General features: G+C 44.6%; 1 protein-coding gene across 1 annotated transcript in view; it reads left to right on the top strand.

The window, feature by feature from the left end:
* The window catches only part of nox4 (NADPH oxidase 4), a 41,714-nt gene that overhangs the window by 5,050 nt on the left and 13,390 nt on the right, over positions 1 to 23,274 (top strand). Inside the window, exons 7-10 of the mRNA XM_030777615.1 lie at positions 10,840 to 10,912; positions 16,738 to 16,818; positions 18,848 to 19,034; positions 21,194 to 21,358. Of these exons, the coding sequence (XP_030633475.1) occupies positions 10,840 to 10,912; positions 16,738 to 16,818; positions 18,848 to 19,034; positions 21,194 to 21,358 (506 nt within the window). The remainder of the gene's footprint in view (positions 1 to 10,839; positions 10,913 to 16,737; positions 16,819 to 18,847; positions 19,035 to 21,193; positions 21,359 to 23,274) is intronic.

Genomic DNA, 23,274 nt, shown 5'->3' with positions numbered 1-23,274 from the left:
CAGTAGGTCATACGGGTTGTTCAGTAGGTCACATGGGTTATTCAGTAGGTCACATGGGTCATTCAGTAGATCTCATGGGTCGTTCAGTAGGTCATACGGGTTGTTCAGTAGGTCACATGGGTCGTTCAGTAGATCTCATGGGTCATTCAGTAGGTCACATGGGTTATTCAGTAGGTCACATGGGTTGTTCAGTAGATCTCATGGGTCATTCAGTAGGTCACATGGGTTATTCAGTAGGTCACATGGGTTGTTCAGTAGATCTCATGGGTCATTCAGTAGGTCACATGGGTTATTCAGTGGCTCATTCATAAAGGGGCTGTTGCAGTCCTATGTATTGCTTCGAGTTCAGACTGAAATTTATTAAAAGAGAAATTTTTAGGAACACAACCAAGCCCCTGTAGTCATAATCTGAAATGGATGTTTTTAGATGAAACTAAGTTATTACAGATAAAAGACATGTCATACATCAGCGTGGTGTTTTGAAGACACTGAGTGGAAATCAGTGCCTTTTCAGATTACTGCCTAGGGATTATTTTAAAGACATAGTGTAGCCACTAAATGACGCAGGCAAATATACTCTTGGCTACTTTTCCGTATAATCGCTCTTAGAGGTAAATACCCTTAGAGATGATGAATTCCTCTAAATACTTCATTTCTAACACTGGGTCTCATTCACCAATGTCTTCCTTGAGAAGTCTAGATTCATGACGTGTTCTTAAACCGTGGAATTGTTCGCATCTTTGTTCTTATAATGATGAATCCTTGTAAATTGAAAGCGCGTGCCAGTTGTTCCTAATTAGCACAGGTAAACGCCCGGTCAATCCCGTGTGCACACACAGAAATCTATGGAAGCCCCTTTCCACCACATTAAAAGAAAGAAAAAGTTCGCTTTGTAGCGGCTCTGTTTCTCCAAATTCTGACTTCTAGTTCTTTTCTAACAACTAACAAGTAGCTTGAGCCACCACTTCTGCTCCTGCTTTAATGGTTCAGTGTAACACGTGTGCAGTAGCAGACAGGAGTGAAGGCTACAGTGGCTTTAATGGTTCAGCGTAACACGCGTGTACAGTAGCAGACAGGAGTGAAGGCTACAGTGGCTTTAATGGTTCAGTGTAACACGCGTGTGCAGTAGCAGACAGGAGTGAAGGCTACAGTGGCTTTAATGGTTTAGTGTAACACGCGTGTACAGTAGCAGACAGGAGCGAAGGCTACAGTGGCTTTAATGGTTCAGTGTAACACGTGTGTGCAGTAGCAGACAGGAGTGAAGGCTACAGTGGCTTTAATGGTTCAGTGTAACACACGTGTACAGTAGCAGACAGGAGTGAAGGCTACAGTGGCTTTAATGGTTCAGTGTAACACACGTGTGCAGTAGCAGACAGGAGTGAAGGCTACAGTGGCTTTAATGGTTCAGTGTAACACACGTGTACAGTAGCAGACAGGAGTGAAGGCTACAGTGGCTTTAATGGTTCAGTGTAACACACGTGTGCAGTAGCAGACAGGAGTGAAGGCTACAGTGGCTTTAATGGTTCAGTATAACACACGTGTGCAGTAGCAGACAGGAGTGAAGGCTACAGTGGCTTTAATGGTTCAGTGTAACACGCGTGTACAGTAGCAGACAGGAGCGAAGGCTACAGTGGCTTTAATGGTTCAGTGTAACACGTGTGTGCAGTAGCAGACAGGAGTGAAGGCTACAGTGGCTTTAATGGTTCAGTGTAACACACGTGTACAGTAGCAGACAGGAGTGAAGGCTACAGTGGCTTTAATGGTTCAGTGTAACACACGTGTGCAGTAGCAGACAGGAGTGAAGGCTACAGTGGCTTTAATGGTTCAGTGTAACACGTGTGTGCAGTGGCAGACAGGAGTGAAGGCTACAGTGGCTTTAATGGTTCAGTGTAACACGCGTGTACAGTAGCAGACAGGAGTGAAGGCTACAGTGGCTTTAATGGTTCAGCGTAACACGCGTGTACAGTAGCAGACAGGAGTGAAGGCTACAGTGGCTTTAATGGTTCAGTGTAACACGCGTGTGCAGTAGCAGACAGGAGTGAAGGCTACAGTGGCTTTAATGGTTTAGTGTAACACGCGTGTACAGTAGCAGACAGGAGTGAAGGCTACAGTGGCTTTAATGGTTTAGTGTAACACGCGTGTACAGTAGCAGACAGGAGTGAAGGCTACAGTGGCTTTAATGGTTCAGTGTAACACACGTGTACAGTAGCAGACAGGAGTGAAGGCTACAGTGGCTTTAATGGTTCAGTGTAACACACGTGTGCAGTAGCAGACAGGAGTGAAGGCTACAGTGGCTTTAATGGTTCAGTGTAACACACGTGTGCAGTAGCAGACAGGAGTGAAGGCTACAGTGGCTTTAATGGTTCAGTGTAACACACGTGTGCAGTAGCAGACAGGAGTGAAGGCTACAGTGGCTTTAATGGTTCAGTGTAACACACGTGTGCAGTAGCAGACAGGAGTGAAGGCTACAGTGGCTTTAATGGTTCAGTGTAACACACGTGTGCAGTAGCAGACAGGAGTGAAGGCTACAGTGGCTTTAATGGTTCAGTGTAACACACGTGTGCAGTAGCAGACAGGAGTGAAGGCTACAGTGGCTTTAATGGTTCAGTGTAACACGCGTGTACAGTAGCAGACAGGAGCGAAGGCTACAGTGGCTTTAATGGTTCAGTGTAACACGCGTGTGCAGTAGCAGACAGGAGTGAAGGCTACAGTGGCTTTAATGGTTCAGTGTAACACACGTGTACAGTAGCAGACAGGAGTGAAGGCTACAGTGGCTTTAATGGTTCAGTGTAACACACGTGTGCAGTAGCAGACAGGAGTGAAGGCTACAGTGGCTTTAATGGTTCAGTGTAACACACGTGTACAGTAGCAGACAGGAGTGAAGGCTACAGTGGCTTTAATGGTTCAGTGTAACACACGTGTGCAGTAGCAGACAGGAGTGAAGGCTACAGTGGCTTTAATGGTTCAGTGTAACACACGTGTGCAGTAGCAGACAGGAGTGAAGGCTACAGTGGCTTTAATGGTTCAGTGTAACACGCGTGTACAGTAGCAGACAGGAGCGAAGGCTACAGTGGCTTTAATGGTTCAGTGTAACACGCGTGTGCAGTAGCCGACAGGAGTGAAGGCTACAGTGGCTTTAATGGTTCAGTGTAACACACGTGTGCAGTAGCAGACAGGAGTGAAGGCTACAGTGGCTTTAATGGTTCAGTGTAACACGCGTGTGTGCAGTAGCAGACAGGAGTGAAGGCTACAGTGGCTTTAATGGTTCAGTGTAACACGCGTGTGCAGTAGCAGACAGGAGTGAAGGCTACAGTGGCTTTAATGGTTCAGTGTAACACGCGTGTGTGCAGTAGCAGACAGGAGTGAAGGCTACAGTGGCTTTAATGGTTCAGTGTAACACGCGTGTGCAGTAGCAGACAGGAGTGAAGGCTACAGTGGCTTTAATGGTTCAGTGTAACACACGTGTACAGTAGCAGACAGGAGTGAAGGCTACAGTGGCTTTAATGGTTCATTGTAACACGCATGTGCAGTGGCAGACAGGAGTGAAGGCTACAGTGGCTTTAATGGTTCAGTGTAACACGCGTGTGCAGTAGCAGACAGGAGTGAAGGCTACAGTGGCTTTAATGGTTCAGTGTAACACACGTGTGTGCAGTAGCAGACAGGAGTGAAGGCTACAGTGGCTTTAATGGTTCAGTGTAACACGTGTGTGCAGTGGCAGACAGGAGTGAAGGCTACAGTGGCTTTAATGGTTCAGTGTAACACGTGTGTGCAGTGGCAGACAGGAGTGAAGGCTACAGTGGCTTTAATGGTTCAGTGTAACACGCGTGTACAGTAGCAGACAGGAGTGAAGGCTACAGTGGCTTTAATGGTTCAGTGTAACACGCGTGTACAGTAGCAGACAGGAGCGAAGGCTACAGTGGCTTTAATGGTTCAGTGTAACACGCGTGTGCAGTAGCAGACAGGAGTGAAGGCTACAGTGGCTTTAATGGTTCAGTGTAACACACGTGTACAGTAGCAGACAGGAGTGAAGGCTACAGTGGCTTTAATGGTTCAGTGTAACACACGTGTGCAGTAGCAGACAGGAGTGAAGGCTACAGTGGCTTTAATGGTTCAGTGTAACACACGTGTACAGTAGCAGACAGGAGTGAAGGCTACAGTGGCTTTAATGGTTCAGTGTAACACACGTGTGCAGTAGCAGACAGGAGTGAAGGCTACAGTGGCTTTAATGGTTCAGTGTAACACACGTGTGCAGTAGCAGACAGGAGCGAAGGCTACAGTGGCTTTAATGGTTCAGTGTAACACGCGTGTACAGTAGCAGACAGGAGCGAAGGCTACAGTGGCTTTAATGGTTCAGTGTAACACGCGTGTGCAGTAGCCGACAGGAGTGAAGGCTACAGTGGCTTTAATGGTTCAGTGTAACACACGTGTGCAGTAGCAGACAGGAGTGAAGGCTACAGTGGCTTTAATGGTTCAGTGTAACACGCGTGTGTGCAGTAGCAGACAGGAGTGAAGGCTACAGTGGCTTTAATGGTTCAGTGTAACACGCGTGTGCAGTAGCAGACAGGAGTGAAGGCTACAGTGGCTTTAATGGTTCAGTGTAACACGCGTGTGTGCAGTAGCAGACAGGAGTGAAGGCTACAGTGGCTTTAATGGTTCAGTGTAACACGCGTGTGCAGTAGCAGACAGGAGTGAAGGCTACAGTGGCTTTAATGGTTCAGTGTAACACACGTGTACAGTAGCAGACAGGAGTGAAGGCTACAGTGGCTTTAATGGTTCATTGTAACACGCATGTGCAGTGGCAGACAGGAGTGAAGGCTACAGTGGCTTTAATGGTTCAGTGTAACACGTGTGTGCAGTAGCAGACAGGAGTGAAGGCTACAGTGGCTTTAATGGTTCAGTGTAACACACGTGTGTGCAGTAGCAGACAGGAGTGAAGGCTACAGTGGCTTTAATGGTTCAGTGTAACACGTGTGTGCAGTGGCAGACAGGAGTGAAGGCTACAGTGGCTTTAATGGTTCAGTGTAACACGTGTGTGCAGTGGCAGACAGGAGTGAAGGCTACAGTGGCTTTAATGGTTCAGTGTAACACGCGTGTACAGTAGCAGACAGGAGTGAAGGCTACAGTGGCTTTAATGGTTCAGCGCAACACGCGTGTACAGTAGCAGACAGGAGTGAAGGCTACAGTGGCTTTAATGGTTCAGTGCAACATGCGTGTACAGTAGCAGACAGGAGTGAAGGCTACAGTGGCTTTAATGGTTCAGTGTAACACGCGTGTACAGTAGCAGACAGGAGTGAAGGCTACAGTGGCTTTAATGGTTCAGTGTAACACGCGTGTGCAGTAGCCGACAGGAGTGAAGGCTACAGTGGCTTTAATGGTTCAGTGTAACACACGTGTGCAGTAGCAGACAGGAGTGAAGGCTACAGTGGCTTTAATGGTTCAGTGTAACACGCGTATACAGTAGCAGACAGGAGTGAAGGCTACAGTGGCTTTAATGGTTCAGTGTAACACGCGTGTGCAGTAGCAGACAGGAGTGAAGGCTACAGTGGCTTTAATGGTTCAGTGTAACACGCGTGTGTGCAGTAGCAGACAGGAGTGAAGGCTACAGTGGCTTTAATGGTTCAGTGTAACACGCGTGTACAGTAGCAGACAGGAGTGAAGGCTACAGTGGCTTTAATGGTTCAGTGTAACACACGTGTACAGTAGCAGACAGGAGTGAAGGCTACAGTGGCTTTAATGGTTCAGTGTAACACGCGTGTGCAGTAGCAGACAGGAGTGAAGGCTACAGTGGCTTTAATGGTTCAGTGTAACACACGTGTACAGTAGCAGACAGGAGTGAAGGCTACAGTGGCTTTAATGGTTCATTGTAACACGCATGTGCAGTGGCAGACAGGAGTGAAGGCTACAGTGGCTTTAATGGTTCAGTGTAACACGCGTGTACAGTAGCAGACAGGAGTGAAGGCTACAGTGGCTTTAATGGTTCAGTGTAACACACGTGTACAGTAGCAGACAGGAGTGAAGGCTACAGTGGCTTTAATGGTTCAGTGTAACACGCGTGTGCAGTAGCAGACAGGAGTGAAGGCTACAGTGGCTTTAATGGTTCAGTGTAACACACGTGTACAGTAGCAGACAGGAGTGAAGGCTACAGTGGCTTTAATGGTTCATTGTAACACGCATGTGCAGTGGCAGACAGGAGTGAAGGCTACAGTGGCTTTAATGGTTCAGTGTAACACGTGTGTGCAGTAGCAGACAGGAGTGAAGGCTACAGTGGCTTTAATGGTTCAGTGTAACACACGTGTGTGCAGTAGCAGACAGGAGTGAAGGCTACAGTGGCTTTAATGGTTCAGTGTAACACGTGTGTGCAGTGGCAGACAGGAGTGAAGGCTACAGTGGCTTTAATGGTTCAGTGTAACACGTGTGTGCAGTGGCAGACAGGAGTGAAGGCTACAGTGGCTTTAATGGTTCAGTGTAACACGCGTGTACAGTAGCAGACAGGAGTGAAGGCTACAGTGGCTTTAATGGTTCAGCGTAACACGCGTGTACAGTAGCAGACAGGAGTGAAGGCTACAGTGGCTTTAATGGTTCAGTGCAACATGCGTGTACAGTAGCAGACAGGAGTGAAGGCTACAGTGGCTTTAATGGTTCATTGTAACACGCATGTGCAGTGGCAGACAGGAGTGAAGGCTACAGTGGCTTTAATGGTTCAGTGTAACACACGTGTGCAGTAGCAGACAGGAGTGAAGGCTACAGTGGCTTTAATGGTTCAGTGTAACACACGTGTGTGCAGTAGCAGACAGGAGTGAAGGCTACAGTGGCTTTAATGGTTCAGTGTAACACGTGTGTGCAGTGGCAGACAGGAGTGAAGGCTACAGTGGCTTTAATGGTTCAGTGTAACACGTGTGTGCAGTGGCAGACAGGAGTGAAGGCTACAGTGGCTTTAATGGTTCAGTGTAACACGCGTGTACAGTAGCAGACAGGAGTGAAGGCTACAGTGGCTTTAATGGTTCAGCGTAACACGCGTGTACAGTAGCAGACAGGAGTGAAGGCTACAGTGGCTTTAATGGTTCAGTGCAACATGCGTGTACAGTAGCAGACAGGAGTGAAGGCTACAGTGGCTTTAATGGTTCAGTGTAACACGCGTGTGCAGTAGCCGACAGGAGTGAAGGCTACAGTGGCTTTAATGGTTCAGTGTAACACACGTGTGCAGTAGCAGACAGGAGTGAAGGCTACAGTGGCTTTAATGGTTCAGTGTAACACGCGTATACAGTAGCAGACAGGAGTGAAGGCTACAGTGGCTTTAATGGTTCAGTGTAACACGCGTGTGCAGTAGCAGACAGGAGTGAAGGCTACAGTGGCTTTAATGGTTCAGTGTAACACGCGTGTGTGCAGTAGCAGACAGGAGTGAAGGCTACAGTGGCTTTAATGGTTCAGTGTAACACGCGTGTACAGTAGCAGACAGGAGTGAAGGCTACAGTGGCTTTAATGGTTCAGTGTAACACACGTGTACAGTAGCAGACAGGAGTGAAGGCTACAGTGGCTTTAATGGTTCAGTGTAACACGCGTGTGCAGTAGCAGACAGGAGTGAAGGCTACAGTGGCTTTAATGGTTCAGTGTAACACACGTGTACAGTAGCAGACAGGAGTGAAGGCTACAGTGGCTTTAATGGTTCATTGTAACACGCATGTGCAGTGGCAGACAGGAGTGAAGGCTACAGTGGCTTTAATGGTTCAGTGTAACACGCGTGTACAGTAGCAGACAGGAGTGAAGGCTACAGTGGCTTTAATGGTTCAGTGTAACACACGTGTACAGTAGCAGACAGGAGTGAAGGCTACAGTGGCTTTAATGGTTCAGTGTAACACGCGTGTGCAGTAGCAGACAGGAGTGAAGGCTACAGTGGCTTTAATGGTTCAGTGTAACACACGTGTACAGTAGCAGACAGGAGTGAAGGCTACAGTGGCTTTAATGGTTCATTGTAACACGCATGTGCAGTGGCAGACAGGAGTGAAGGCTACAGTGGCTTTAATGGTTCAGTGTAACACGTGTGTGCAGTAGCAGACAGGAGTGAAGGCTACAGTGGCTTTAATGGTTCAGTGTAACACACGTGTGTGCAGTAGCAGACAGGAGTGAAGGCTACAGTGGCTTTAATGGTTCAGTGTAACACGTGTGTGCAGTGGCAGACAGGAGTGAAGGCTACAGTGGCTTTAATGGTTCAGTGTAACACGTGTGTGCAGTGGCAGACAGGAGTGAAGGCTACAGTGGCTTTAATGGTTCAGTGTAACACGCGTGTACAGTAGCAGACAGGAGTGAAGGCTACAGTGGCTTTAATGGTTCAGCGTAACACGCGTGTACAGTAGCAGACAGGAGTGAAGGCTACAGTGGCTTTAATGGTTCAGTGCAACATGCGTGTACAGTAGCAGACAGGAGTGAAGGCTACAGTGGCTTTAATGGTTCATTGTAACACGCATGTGCAGTGGCAGACAGGAGTGAAGGCTACAGTGGCTTTAATGGTTCAGTGTAACACGTGTGTGCAGTAGCAGACAGGAGTGAAGGCTACAGTGGCTTTAATGGTTCAGTGTAACACACGTGTGTGCAGTAGCAGACAGGAGTGAAGGCTACAGTGGCTTTAATGGTTCAGTGTAACACGTGTGTGCAGTGGCAGACAGGAGTGAAGGCTACAGTGGCTTTAATGGTTCAGTGTAACACGTGTGTGCAGTGGCAGACAGGAGTGAAGGCTACAGTGGCTTTAATGGTTCAGTGTAACACGCGTGTACAGTAGCAGACAGGAGTGAAGGCTACAGTGGCTTTAATGGTTCAGCGTAACACGCGTGTACAGTAGCAGACAGGAGTGAAGGCTACAGTGGCTTTAATGGTTCAGTGCAACATGCGTGTACAGTAGCAGACAGGAGTGAAGGCTACAGTGGCTTTAATGGTTCAGTGTAACACGCGTGTACAGTCGCAGACAGGAGCGAAGGCTACAGTGGCTTTAATGGTTCAGTGTAACACACGTGTACAGTAGCAGACAGGAGTGAAGGCTACAGTGGCTTTAATGGTTCAGTGTAACACGCGTGTGCAGTAGCAGACAGGAGTGAAGGCTACAGTGGCTTTAATGGTTCAGTGTAACACGCGTGTGTGCAGTAGCAGACAGGAGTGAAGGCTACAGTGGCTTTAATGGTTCAGTGTAACACGCGTGTACAGTAGCAGACAGGAGTGAAGGCTACAGTGGCTTTAATGGTTCAGTATAACACACGTGTACAGTAGCAGACAGGAGTGAAGGCTACAGTGGCTTTAATGGTTCAGTGTAACACGCGTGTGCAGTAGCAGACAGGAGTGAAGGCTACAGTGGCTTTAATGGTTCAGTGTAACACACGTGTACAGTAGCAGACAGGAGTGAAGGCTACAGTGGCTTTAATGGTTCATTGTAACACGCATGTGCAGTGGCAGACAGGAGTGAAGGCTACAGTGGCTTTAATGGTTCAGCGTAACACGCGTGTACAGTAGCAGACAGGAGTGAAGGCTACAGTGGCTTTAATGGTTCAGTGCAACATGCGTGTACAGTAGCAGACAGGAGTGAAGGCTACAGTGGCTTTAATGGTTCAGTGTAACACGCGTGTACAGTCGCAGACAGGAGCGAAGGCTACAGTGGCTTTAATGGTTCAGTGTAACACGCGTGTACAGTAGCAGACAGGAGTGAAGGCTACAGTGGCTTTAATGGTTCAGTGTAACACGCGTGTGCAGTAGCAGACAGGAGTGAAGGCTACAGTGGCTTTAATGGTTCAGTGTAACACGCGTGTGCAGTAGCAGACAGGAGTGAAGGCTACAGTGGCTTTAATGGTTCAGTGTAACACGCGTGTGCAGTAGCAGACAGGAGTGAAGGCTACAGTGGCTTTAATGGTTCAGTGTAACACGCGTGTACAGTAGCAGACAGGAGTGAAGGCTACAGTGGCTTTAATGGTTCAGTGCAACATGCGTGTACAGTAGCAGACAGGAGTGAAGGCTACAGTGGCTTTAATGGTTCAGTGTAACACGCGTGTGCAGTAGCAGACAGGAGTGAAGGCTACAGTGGCTTTAATGGTTCAGTGTAACATGCGTGTGCAGTAGCAGACAGGAGCGAAGGCTACAGTGGCTTTAATGGTTCAGTGTAACATGCGTGTGCAGTAGCAGACAGGAGCGAAGGCTATAGTGGCTGCATTTGCTCTGTCCAGGTACTTTAATATAGATCCATATGTAAAAGTAAAACTGACTGATTCTCACACGCCTGCTTTACAGCCTGTCTGGTTTTAGATGGGAAAACCCTTCACAGTCTCTATCAGTTGTTATCCTCTCATGTTGCTCTTTTTGTTCATTGTACAAAAGTATGAATAAATATGCACTACGTTCTGGAGTGTTACATGAAGTGTTAGCGTAGTATTCATTTATTTTAAAAGACCATAATGCTGTAAAATAATAAAAATAATTATTAAAAAATATTATAGATGATAAAAATATTATTATAATTTAAATCCTACAACATTGTACAACTGTCCAATTAAAGAAAATGCAGTAAACAATTATTTTGCACGAACATGTCAGCACTCAAATGTGTGTGAGTGTGCTCTTGAGTGTGCGTAGATTCTGTTCTTAACTGGGAACAAATCCCAAATAAGAAAACACTGTCGAATGTCAGAATCTTCGTGAAAACTTCATAAGTGGGTTTTATAAAGAAAGTTCTTCTTGAAAACGGTTGGTGAATGAGGCCCACTGACTTTATCTCACATATGGAGATAAATGTGGTGTTTCTGCTTGCATTGCTCTGTTCTGTTGTATGTTCCTCTGCTCTGATGGGTTGGTCTGATCGTCCTGCAGTTCCAGGGGTCACTGGTGTCCTTTTGGTCCTAGTGTTGTTCCTCATGGTCACCGCTTCTTCCCACTGTATACGGTGAGTTAGACTTCTTTAGCCGTGTGTGTGTGTGTGTGTGTGTGTCTGTATACGGTGAGTTAGACTTCTTTAGCCGTGTGTGTGTGTGTGTGTGTGTGTGTCTGTATACGGTGAGTTAGCCCTTTTTAGTCGTGTGTGTGTGTGTGTGTGTGTGTGTCTGTGTGTGTATGTACGGTGAGTTAGACTTCTTTAGCCGTGTGTGTGTGTGTGTGTGTGTGTCTGTATATGGTGAGTTAGCCGTTTTTAGTTGTGTGTGTGTGTCTGTGTGTGTGTACGGTGAGTTAGACTTCTTTAGCCGTGTGTGTGTCTGTGTGTGTGTGTGTGTGTGTGTGTGTCTGTATACGGTGAGTTAGCCTTCTTTAGCCGTGTGTGTGTCTGTGTGTGTGTGTGTGTGTGTGTACGGTGAGTTAGACTTCTTTAGCCGTGCGTGTGTGTGCGCGCGCGCGCGCGCGTGTGTGTGTGTGTGTGTGTGTGTGTCTGTATAAGATGAGTTAGCCTTCTTTAGCCTTGTGTGTGTGTGTGTGTCTGTATATGGTGAGTTTACACACTTTAGCCTTAAAGATCAGAGACACACACATCAGCCTTAAAGATCAGACACACACACACATCCACCTTAAAGATCAGACACACACACATCAGCCTTAAAGATCAGACACACACATCCGCCCTAAAGATCAGAGACACACACATCCGCCTTAAAGATCAGACACACACACATCAGCCTTAAAGATCAGACACACACACACATCCGCCTTAAAGATCAGACACACACACACATCCACCTTAAAGATCAGACACACACACATCAGCCTTAAAGATCAGACACACACACATCCACCTTAAAGATCAGAGACACACACACACATCCGCCTTAAAGATCAGACACACACATCCACCTTAAAGATCAGACACACACACATCTGCCTTAAAGATCAGACACACACATCCACCTTAAAGATCAGAGACACACACATCCACCTTAAAGATCAGACACACACATCCACCTTAAAGATCAGAGACACACACATCCGCCTTAAAGATCAGACACACACATCCACCTTAAAGATCAGACACACACACATCCACCTTAAAGATCAGACACACACACATCCGCCTTAAAGATCAGAGACACACACATCCGCCTTAAAGATCAGACACACACACACATCCACCTTAAAGATCAGACACACACACATCAGCCTTAAAGATCAGACACACACACACATCCACCTTAAAGATCAGACACACACACATCCACCTTAAAGATCAGAGACACACATCCACCTTAAAGATCAGACACACACACATCAGCCTTAAAGATCAGACACACACACACATCCACCTTAAAGATCAGACACACACACACATCCACCTTAAAGATCAGACACACACATCCGCCTTAAAGATCAGAGACACACACATCCGCCCTAAAGATCAGACACACACACATCCGCCTTAAAGATCAGACACACACACATCCACCTTAAAGATCAGACACACACATCCACCTTAAAGATCAGACACACACACATCAGCCTTAAAGATCAGAGACACACACATCCACCTTAAAGATCAGAGACACACACATCCGCCTTAAAGATCAGACACACACATCCGCCTTAAAGATCAGAGACACACACATCCGCCTTAAAGATCAGAGACACACACATCCGCCTTAAAGATCAGACACACACATCCACCTTAAAGATCAGACACACACACATCTGCCTTAAAGATCAGACACACACATCCACCTTAAAGATCAGACACACACACACATCCACCTTAAAGATCAGATACACACACATCCACCTTAAAGATCACACACACACATCCGCCCTAAAGATCAGAGACACACACATCCGCCTTAAAGATCAGAGACACACACATCCACCTTAAAGATCACACACACACATCCGCCCTAAAGATCAGAGACACACACATCCGCCTTAAAGATCAGACACACACATCCACCTTAAAGATCAGAGACACACACATCTGCCTTAAAGATCAGAGACACACACATCTGCCTTAAAGATCAGAGACACACATCCACCTTAAAGATCAGACACACACATCTGCCTTAAAGATCAGACACACACATCCACCTTAAAGATCAGACACACACACATCCACCTTAAAGATCAGAGACACACACATCCGCCTTAAAGATCAGACACACACACACATCCACCTTAAAGATCAGACACACACACACATCCGCCTTAAAGATCAGAGACACACATCCGCCTTAAAGATCAGACACACACACACATCCACCTTAAAGATCAGACACACACATCCACCTTAAAGATCAGACACACACACATCCGCCTTAAAGATCAGACACACACACATCCACCTTAAAGATCAGACACACACACACATCCACCTTAAAGATCAGAGACACACACATCCGCCTTAAAGATCAGACACACACACACATCCACCTTAAAGATCAGACACACACATCCACCTTAAAGATCAGACACACACACATCCGCCTTAAAGATCAGAGACACACACATCCGCCTTAAAGATCAGACACACACACATCCACCTTAAAGATCAGACACACACACACATCCACCTTAAAGATCAGAGACACACACATCCGCCTTAAAGATCAGACACACACACACATCCACCTTAAAGATCAGACACACACATCCACCTTAAAGATCAGACACACACACATCCGCCTTAAAGATCAGACACACACACATCCGCCTTAAAGATCAGAGACACACACATCCGCCTTAAAGATCAGACACACACATCCACCTTAAAGATCAGACACACACATCCACCTTAAAGATCAGACACACACACACATCCACCTTAAAGATCAGAGACACACACATCCACCTTAAAGATCAGACACACACATCCGCCTTAAAGATCAGACACACACATCCACCTTAAAGATCAGAGACACACACATCCACCTTAAAGATCAGAGACACACACATCCGCCTTAAAGATCAGACACACACATCCGCCTTAAAGATCAGAGACACACACATCCGCCTTAAAGATCAGACACACACATCCGCCTTAAAGATCAGAGACACACACATCCGCCTTAAAGATCAGACACACACATCCGCCTTAAAGATCAGACACACACACACATCCGCCTTAAAGATCAGACACACACACACATCCACCTTAAAGATCAGACACACACATCCACCTTAAAGATCAGACACACACACATCCGCCTTAAAGATCAGAGACACACACATCCGCCTTAAAGATCAGAGACACACACATCCGCCTTAAAGATCAGACACACACACATCCGCCTTAAAGATCAGACACACACATCCACCTTAAAGATCAGAGACACACACATCCACCTTAAAGATCAGAGACACACACATCCGCCTTAAAGATCAGAGACACACACATCCGCCTTAAAGATCAGACACACACATCCGCCTTAAAGATCAGACACACACACATCCGCCTTAAAGATCAGACACACACATCCACCTTAAAGATCAGACACACACATCCGCCTTAAAGATCAGACACACACATCCGCCTTAAAGATCAGAGACACACACATCCACCTTAAAGATCAGAGACACACACATCCACCTTAAAGATCAGACACACACACATCCGCCTTAAAGATCAGACACACACACACACATCCGCCTTAAAGATCAGAGACACACACATCTGCCTTAAAGATCAGAGACACACATCTGCCTTAAAGATCAGGCACACACATCCACCTTAAAGATCAGACACACACACATCCGCCTTAAAGATCAGACACACACACACATCCACCTTAAAGATCAGAGACACACACATCCACCATAAAAATCAGACACATACATCCGCCTTAAAGATCACACACACTCATCCGCCTTAAAGATCAGACACATCAGACACAGTAAGTGAGAGTTAGGCATGTTAGGGTGTTAGACGTGTTAGGTATTAGGGGAGGAGGTGCTCTTGGAAGAGGTGAGTCTTCGAGAGGTTCTTGAAGATAGAGAGGGATGCCCCTGCTCTGATGGCAGTTGGTAGCTCATTCCACCATCGGGGAACCATAAACAAAATCCGTCTGGACTGAGATTGCCTTGTGTGTAGGGATGTGTTGTGTTTTCAGTGTGTGTGTACATGTGTTGTGATTTCGGTGTGTGTGTGTATATGTGTTGTGTTTTGTTTTCAGTGTGTGTGTACATGTGATGTGTATTTAGTGCATGTGTACGTGTGTTGTGTATTCAGTGCATGTGTACGTGTGTTGTGTATTCAGTGCATGTGTACGTGTGTTGTGTATTCAGTGCATGTGTATGTGTGTTGTGTATTCAGTGCATGTGTACGTGTGTTGTGATTTCAGTGTGTGTGTACAAGTGTTGTGTTGTGATTTTGGTATGTGTGTATAAGTGTTGTGTTGTGTTTTCAGTGTGTGTGTACGTGTGTTGTGATTTCGGTGTGTGTGTGTATATGTGTTGTGTTGTGATTTCAGTGTGTGTGTATAAGTGTTGTGTTGTGTATTCAGTGTGTGTGTATAAGTGTTGTGTTGTGTTTTCAGTGTGTGTGTACGTGTGTTGTGATTTCGGTGTGTGTGTGTATATGTGTTGTGTTGTGTTTTCGGTGTGTGTGTATAAGTGTTGTGTATTCAGTGCATGTGTACGTGTGTTGTGATTTCAGTGTGTGTGTATAAGTGTTGTGTTGTGTTTTCAGTGTGTGTGTACGTGTGTTGTGATTTCGGTGTGTGTGTATAAGTGTTGTGTTGTGTATTCAGTGCATGTGTACGTGTGTTGTGATTTCGGTGTGTGTGTATAAGTGTTGTGTTGTGATTTCGGTGTGTGTGTATAAGTGTTGTGTTGTGTATTCAGTGCGTGTGTACGTGTGTTGTGATTTCAGTGCATGTGTATATGTGTCGTGTTGCGTTGTGATTTCGGTGTGTGTGTATAAGTGTTGTGTTATGTATTCAGTGTGTGTGTACGTGTGTTGTGATTTCAGTGTGTGTGTATAAGTGTTGTGTTGTGTATTCAGTGGGTGTGTACATGTGTTGTGTATTCAGTGCGTGTGTACGTGTGTTGTGATTTCAGTGCATGTGTATATGTGTCATGTTGTGTTGTGATTTCGGTGTGTGTGTATAAGTGTTGTGTTGTGTATTCAGTGTGTGTGTATAAGTGTTGTGTTGTGTATTCAGTGCATGTGTACGTGTGTTGTGATTTCGGTGTGTGTGTACAAGTGTTGTGTTGTGTATTCAGTGTGTGTGTACATGTGTTGTGTATTCAGTGGGTGTGTACGTGTGTTGTGATTTCGGTGTGTGTGTATAAGTGTTGTGTATTCAGTGCGTGTGTACGTGTATAAGTGTTGTGTTGTGTATTCAGTGTGTGTGTATAAGTGTTGTGTTGTGTATTCAGTGGATGTGTACGTGTGTTGTGATTTCGGTGTGTGTGTATAAGTGTTGTGTTGTGTATTCAGTGTGTGTGTACATGTGTTGTGATTTCGGTGTGTGTGTATAAGTGTTGTGTTGTGTATTCAGTGTGTGTGTACATGTGTTGTGATTTCGGTGTGTGTGTATAAGTGTTGTGTATTCAGTGCGTGTGTACGTGTGTTGTGATTTCGGTGTGTGTGTATAAGTGTTGTGTTGTGTATTCAGTGCGTGTGTACGTGTGTTGTGATTTCAGTGCATGTGTATATGTGTCGTGTTGCGTTGTGATTTCGGTGTGTGTGTATAAGTGTTGTGTTGTGTATTCAGTGCGTGTGTACGTGTGTTGTGATTTCGGTGTGTGTGTATAAGTGTTGTGTTGTGTATTCAGTGGGTGTGTATGTGATATGTGTGATTTCAGGGTCAGCAGTTATGAGGTTTTCTGGTACACTCATAACCTCTTCATCATCTTCTACATTTTACTGATGGTGCATGTGGCAGGGTAAGTTTGTCCCTCTCTTTCCATCTTTTGCTCTCCATCCCTTGTTTTCTCTCCTCCACTCTCTCTATCTCTTCCTCCTGCAATCACCACTCCCACTGCTGTGTTTATTTTTCTCTAGACAAAATGTGTAACTTAACATAACTTATAGGAATGGGTATTGGCACAGATGTCCCGATTCGATTCGATTACTATATACAAGCTAACGATTCGATTCAATCTGGTATGATTCGATTCCGATTCGATTCAGTTTTGATAGGAATGAGATATGAAATACTATATAGCAGATTTCCATATTTGGAGAGATGTTTAAAAGGCTCTAAAGGGAACACAGACTGACAAATGCAGAGTCACTGGAAACAAACTGTGAAAACCACTAAAGGCCAAAGGCTCGTGTACCAACATCTTTTTATGTGAGGAACACGTGAGTATAGTTCCTTAAAAACAAAACCAACATGTCTCTTTCAAAGCACAAAAAAAAACGACTTCTGACTGAAGAGAATAGCTAAAAATAAAGATGGGCAGGTCTAAAAGTCACATGACACGTGTCACAAGGACTTAAACTTAAAGACATGTGCCAAAACATACATTAGAGTTTGTAATGTTTTGGTCCACATGCTCTGGCATAAGGTGACTTTATTAGATGTCGCTGTCTCGTTTAACTGTAACGGTTTAACGACCTGCAAATGCATTACGGTGGAGTATTAGGGCCACACTGAGGGGGAAAAAAATTTGGTGATTACCAGAATAAAGTTGTAACATTATGAGAATAAAGTTGTATTTTTTAAAAAAAAAAAAAAAGTCATAATATCACAAGAATAAAGTCATAATTTGAGGCTACACTAGGCGTAGATTTAGGTAGGGATGGTGCAGACGAGGCAAACCAGCATATTCCAGAGTAGACGTCTACAGGGCTGAGTTTCACAAAGTACTAGACACATTGGACATGCAGTTTTCAAAAAGGTTTGATTAGACTGACTTGCAAAAACCTGGCAAACTTGAGAACATTCTCTTGACAGGTGTAATAGATGAGGCATTAGATCAGTATTCAGAGCTCAGTAAGAAGCTGAAAGTGCAGCTGGCCATGATTAGGATGAAAAACATCGACAAGTCCAGTAATGAAGCTGCCCATATCTTGAAAGCAATGCCAGTTGAAGTTAGAGGCCTGTTCGTCAGGATGAGGTTCTGGTTAGGCTGTTGTTGGTCATCCCTGTGTCTTCGGTGGAAGCGGAGAGAAGCTTTAGTGGTAAAAACCTGGCTCGGATCCACACTGCCTAGGGGTGTAACGGTACCTTGGTTTGAAGTCACGGTTCGGTACAGTGAAAAAAGACATGCAAGACATGAAATTTCTTTTCATTTATTATGAATTTATTTGTAAACTAACTTGTAAACAGTGGCAAACTGGCCAAATATGCGGCTCGCACTCAACTGTTTTTTCCTTGTACCGGTGATTTTTACTTTTGTATGATGCCGTCACAAATGAGTAATCATATTCGATATTCCCATTTGGACGAGGTGGGAGTTCAGGATGTTGGTGAGGAGGAAGTTTGGAGACAATTTGGGGGGGTTGGGGTTGAGAAGGGTGGTTAAATCATAGCCTAAATGAACGAGTTTAATGTATGTGACTTATTTCTCATTAGACGAGAACATAGGTTTAATGTATGTGACTTATTTCTCATTAGACGAGAACATACGTTTAATGTATGTGACTTATTTCTCATTAGACGAGAACATACGTTTAATGTATGTGACTTATTTCTCATTAGACAAGAACATACGTTTAATGTATGTGACTTATTTCTCATTAGACGAGAACATACGTTTAATGTATGTGACTTATTTCTCATTAGACGAGAACATACGTTTAATGTATGTGACTTATTTCTCATTAGACGAGAGCATACGTTTAATGTATGTGACTTATTTCTCATCAGACGAGAACATACGTTTAATGTATGTGACTTATTTCTCATCAGACGAGAGCATACGTTTAATAAGTGTCTGAAGATGTAAACAATGGCTTGTTCTAAAGGGGCGCCCTGAAATACCAGACCAATGTGGGCACACACCCTCCTGGCTGCCTGAGCACCAACACCACCAGTGTGAGTCCAGTGAGACAGGCCCTTCAGGAGACAGGAATGGATCTCGGGGCTGGAGGTCTGGAGGTGACTGAGCCAGTCTGTCAGGAGGATGCCAAATTTCAGCCCCACTTTCCTGAGGTGTGTGCATGTGTGTGTGGGTTTGTTTATATATGTATGAATATGTGTATTTTTATGTGTTTTTATGTATGTTTATTAAAATGTGTGTAATTATATAACACACACGCACGCACATACACATGTGCACACACGCGCGCGCACACACACACACGCACACACATACACACACACATACACACATGAGTGTGTGTGTGTGTCTGTGTCTGTGTGTATGTATGAATATGTGTATTTTCATGTGTTTGTGTTTATTTAAATGTGTATGTATGTGTGTGTGTGTGTATGTGAGAGAGAGAGAGAGAGGAAAATGTGTGTGTGTGTGTCTGTGTTTATTTAAATGTGTATGTGTATGTATGAAAATGTGTATTTCTATGTGTTTGTGTTTATTTAAGTGTGTGTGTATATGAGGAGTGAACCAGAAAGGTGGACGTAAGTGCGGAATAACAGAGTTCAGCCAGGACTTCAGAACAGACAGGATCCACACAGAAACAAACAGGACTTCAGAACAGACAGGATCCACACAGAAACAGACAGGACTTCAGAACAGACAGGATCCACACAGAAACAAACAGGACTTCAGAACAGACAGGATCCACACAGAAACAAACAGGACTTCAGAACAGACAGGATCCACACAGAAACAGACAGGACTTCAGAACAGACAGGATCCACACAGAAACAAACAGGACTTCAGAACAGACAGGATCCACACAGAAACAGACAGGACTTCAGAACAGACAGGATCCACACAGAAACAAACAGGACTTCAGAACAGACAGGATCCACACAGAAACAGACAGGACTTCAGAACAGACAGGATCCACACAGAAACAAACAGGACTTCAGAACAGACAGGATCCACACAGAAACAGACAGGACTTCAGAACAGACAGGATCCACACAGAAACAAACAGGACTTCAGAACAGACAGGATCCACACAGAAACAGACAGGACTTCAGAACAGACAGGATCCACACAGAAACAGACAGGACTTCAGAACAGACAGGATCCACACAGAAACAAACAGGACTTCAGAACAGACAGGATCCACACAGAAATAAACAGGACTTCAGAACAGACAGGATCCACACAGAAATAAACAGGACTTCAGAACAGACAGGATCCACACAGAAACAGACAGGACTTCAGAACAGGGAAACAGACAGGAATCAGCCAGAATTTGCAATCAGAGTTCGTGGTTGGAGTTCATAGTCAGAGTTCGGCAAACAGAGTTCGTCAGGTAGAGTTTAGGGAAACAGTTTGTCAGGTAGAGTTCCGTAAACAGTGTTCGTCAGGCAGGGTTCAGGAAACAGGGAAATGTGCAGACTGCACATGGTAAGCGTAGACTTTGCGATGGACCGGCCAAACAGAAGGGAATCAATAGGGGAGCAACTCAATGAAAACAAAGGGTGAACAGGTGAGGTAGATAACTGTGTGTGTGTGTGTGTGTGTTTATTTAAATGTGTATGTGTATAAGGGTGAACAGGTGAGGGAGATGACTGTGTGTGTGTGTGTGTGTGTGTGTGTGTGTTTATTTGTGTGTGTGTGTGTGTGTGTTTATTTAAATGTGTGTGTGCATAAGGGTGAACAAGTGAGGGAGGAAAATGTGTGTGTGTGTGTGTGTGTTTATTTAAATGTGTGTGTGTATAAGGGTGAACAGGTGAGGGAGATGAGTGTGTGCGTGTGTGTGTGTGTGTTTATTTAAATGTGTGTGTGTATAAGGGTGAACAGGTGAGGGAGATAAGTGGTGATCAGACTGATGATCAGTAGACCGGTGACAAAGAATGCTGAATGGCTGAAGTCGGCCTGGGAGGAGGCGAGGTTGTTACAGTGTATGAGTGTGTGTGTCTGTATATAAATATGTGTCTGTGTATGTGTGTGTATGTGTGCATATAAATATATATATATATATATATATATATATATTTTTATATGTTTGTGTTCATTTAAGTGTGTGTGTGTGTGTTTATTTAAATGTGAATGTGTGTGTATGGACATATATGAATATGTGTATTTTTGTGTTTGTGTTTATATTTATTTAAATGTGTGTGTGTGTGTGAATATATGTATTTTTATGTTTATTTAAATGTCTGTGTGTGTGTGTGTGCGTGCGCGTGTGCGTGTGCGTGTGTGCTTGTGCATGTGTGTGTGTCTGTTCCAGACCTGGCTGTGGGTCTCAGCTCCACTGTGCCTGTACTGTGTCGAGAGATTCTATCGCTACATCCGAAGCAGCGCTCCAGTTACCATAGTTTCTGTCACCAGACACCCTTGTGATGTCATCGAGGTGTGCATGCTCAAGAGCCATTTCAAAGCACGACCGGGACAGGTGAGCTCAGTGCATCAGTCCCTCTTATACACTTGTAAGAGTTCAGTCAAATTTTAACAGCACTATGCGTCTCACTGTATAACAGCACTATGCATCTCACTGTATAACAGCACTATGCATCTCACTGTATAACAGCACTATGCATCTCACTGTATAACAGCACTATGCACCTCACTGTATAACAGCACTATGCATCTTACTGTATAACAGCACTATGCATCTCACTGTATAACAGCACTATGCATCTCACTGTATAACAGCACTATGCATCTCACTGTATAACAGCACTATGCATCTTACTGTATAACAGCACTATGCATCTTACTGTATAACAGCACTATATGTCTCACTGTATAACAGCACTATGCACCTCACTGTATAACAGCACTATGCATCTTACTGTATAACAGCACTATGCGTCTTACTGTATAACAGCACTATGCATCTTACTGTATAACAGCACTATGCATCTTACTGTATAACAGCACTATGCGTCTTACTGTATAACAGCACTATGCACCTCACTGTATAACAGCACTATGCATCTCACTGTATAACAGCACTATGCATCTCACTGTATAACAGCACTATGCATCTCACTGTATAACAGCACTATGCATCTTACTGTATAACAGCACTATGCATCTTACTGTATAACAGCACTATATGTCTCACTGTATAACAGCACTATGCACCTCACTGTATAACAGCACTATGCATCTTACTGTATAACAGCACTATGCGTCTTACTGTATAACAGCACTATGCATCTTACTGTATAACAGCACTATGCATCTTACTGTATAACAGCACTATGCGTCTTACTGTATAACAGCACTATGCATCTCACTGTATAACAGCACTATGCATCTTACTGTATAACAGCACTATGCACCTCACTGTATAACAGCACTATGCATCTCACTGTATAACAGCACTATGCACCTCACTGTATAACGGCACTATGCACCTCACTGTATAACGGCACTATGCACCTCACTGTATAACGGCACTATACATCTTACTGTATAACAGCACTATGCACCTCACTGTATAACAGCACTATACACCTCACTGTATAACAGCACTATGCACCTCACTGTATAACAGCACTATGCATCTCACTGTATAACAGCACTATGCATCTTACTGTATAACAGCACTATGCACCTCACTGTATAACAGCACTATGCATCTCACTGTATAACAGCACTATGCATCTCACTGTATAACAGCACTATGCACCTCACTGTATAACAGCACTATGCATCTTACTGTATAACAGCACTATGCACCTCACTGTATAACAGCACTATGCACCTCACTGTATAACAGCACTATGCACCTCACTGTATAACAGCACTATGCATCTCACTGTATAACAGCACTATGCATCTTACTGTATAACAGCACTATGCATCTCACTGTATAACAGCACTATGCACCTCACTGTATAACAGCACTATGCGTCTCACTGTATAACAGCACTATGCATCTTACTGTATAACAGCACTATGCACCTCACTGTATAACAGCACTATGCATCTTACTGTATAACAGCACTATGCACCTCACTGTATAACAGCACTATGCATCTTACTGTATAACAGCACTATGCATCTCACTGTATAATAGCACTATGCACCTCACTGTATAACAGCACTATGCACCTCACTGTATAACAGCACTATGCATCTCACTGTATAACAGCACTATGCGTCTCACTGTATAACAGCACTATGCATCTTACTGTATAACAGCACTATGCACCTCACTGTATAACAGCACTATGCATCTTACTGTATAACAGCACTATACGTCTCACTGTATAACAGCACTATGCATCTCACTGTATAACAGCACTATGCATCTCACTGTATAACAGCACTATGCGTCTCACTGTATAACAGCACTAT

The sequence above is a fragment of the Chanos chanos genome, chromosome 6 (genome assembly GCF_902362185.1).
Source record: "Chanos chanos chromosome 6, fChaCha1.1, whole genome shotgun sequence".
NCBI lineage: Eukaryota > Metazoa > Chordata > Actinopteri > Gonorynchiformes > Chanidae > Chanos > Chanos chanos.
This window is presented reverse-complemented; position numbering and strand designations above follow the sequence as displayed.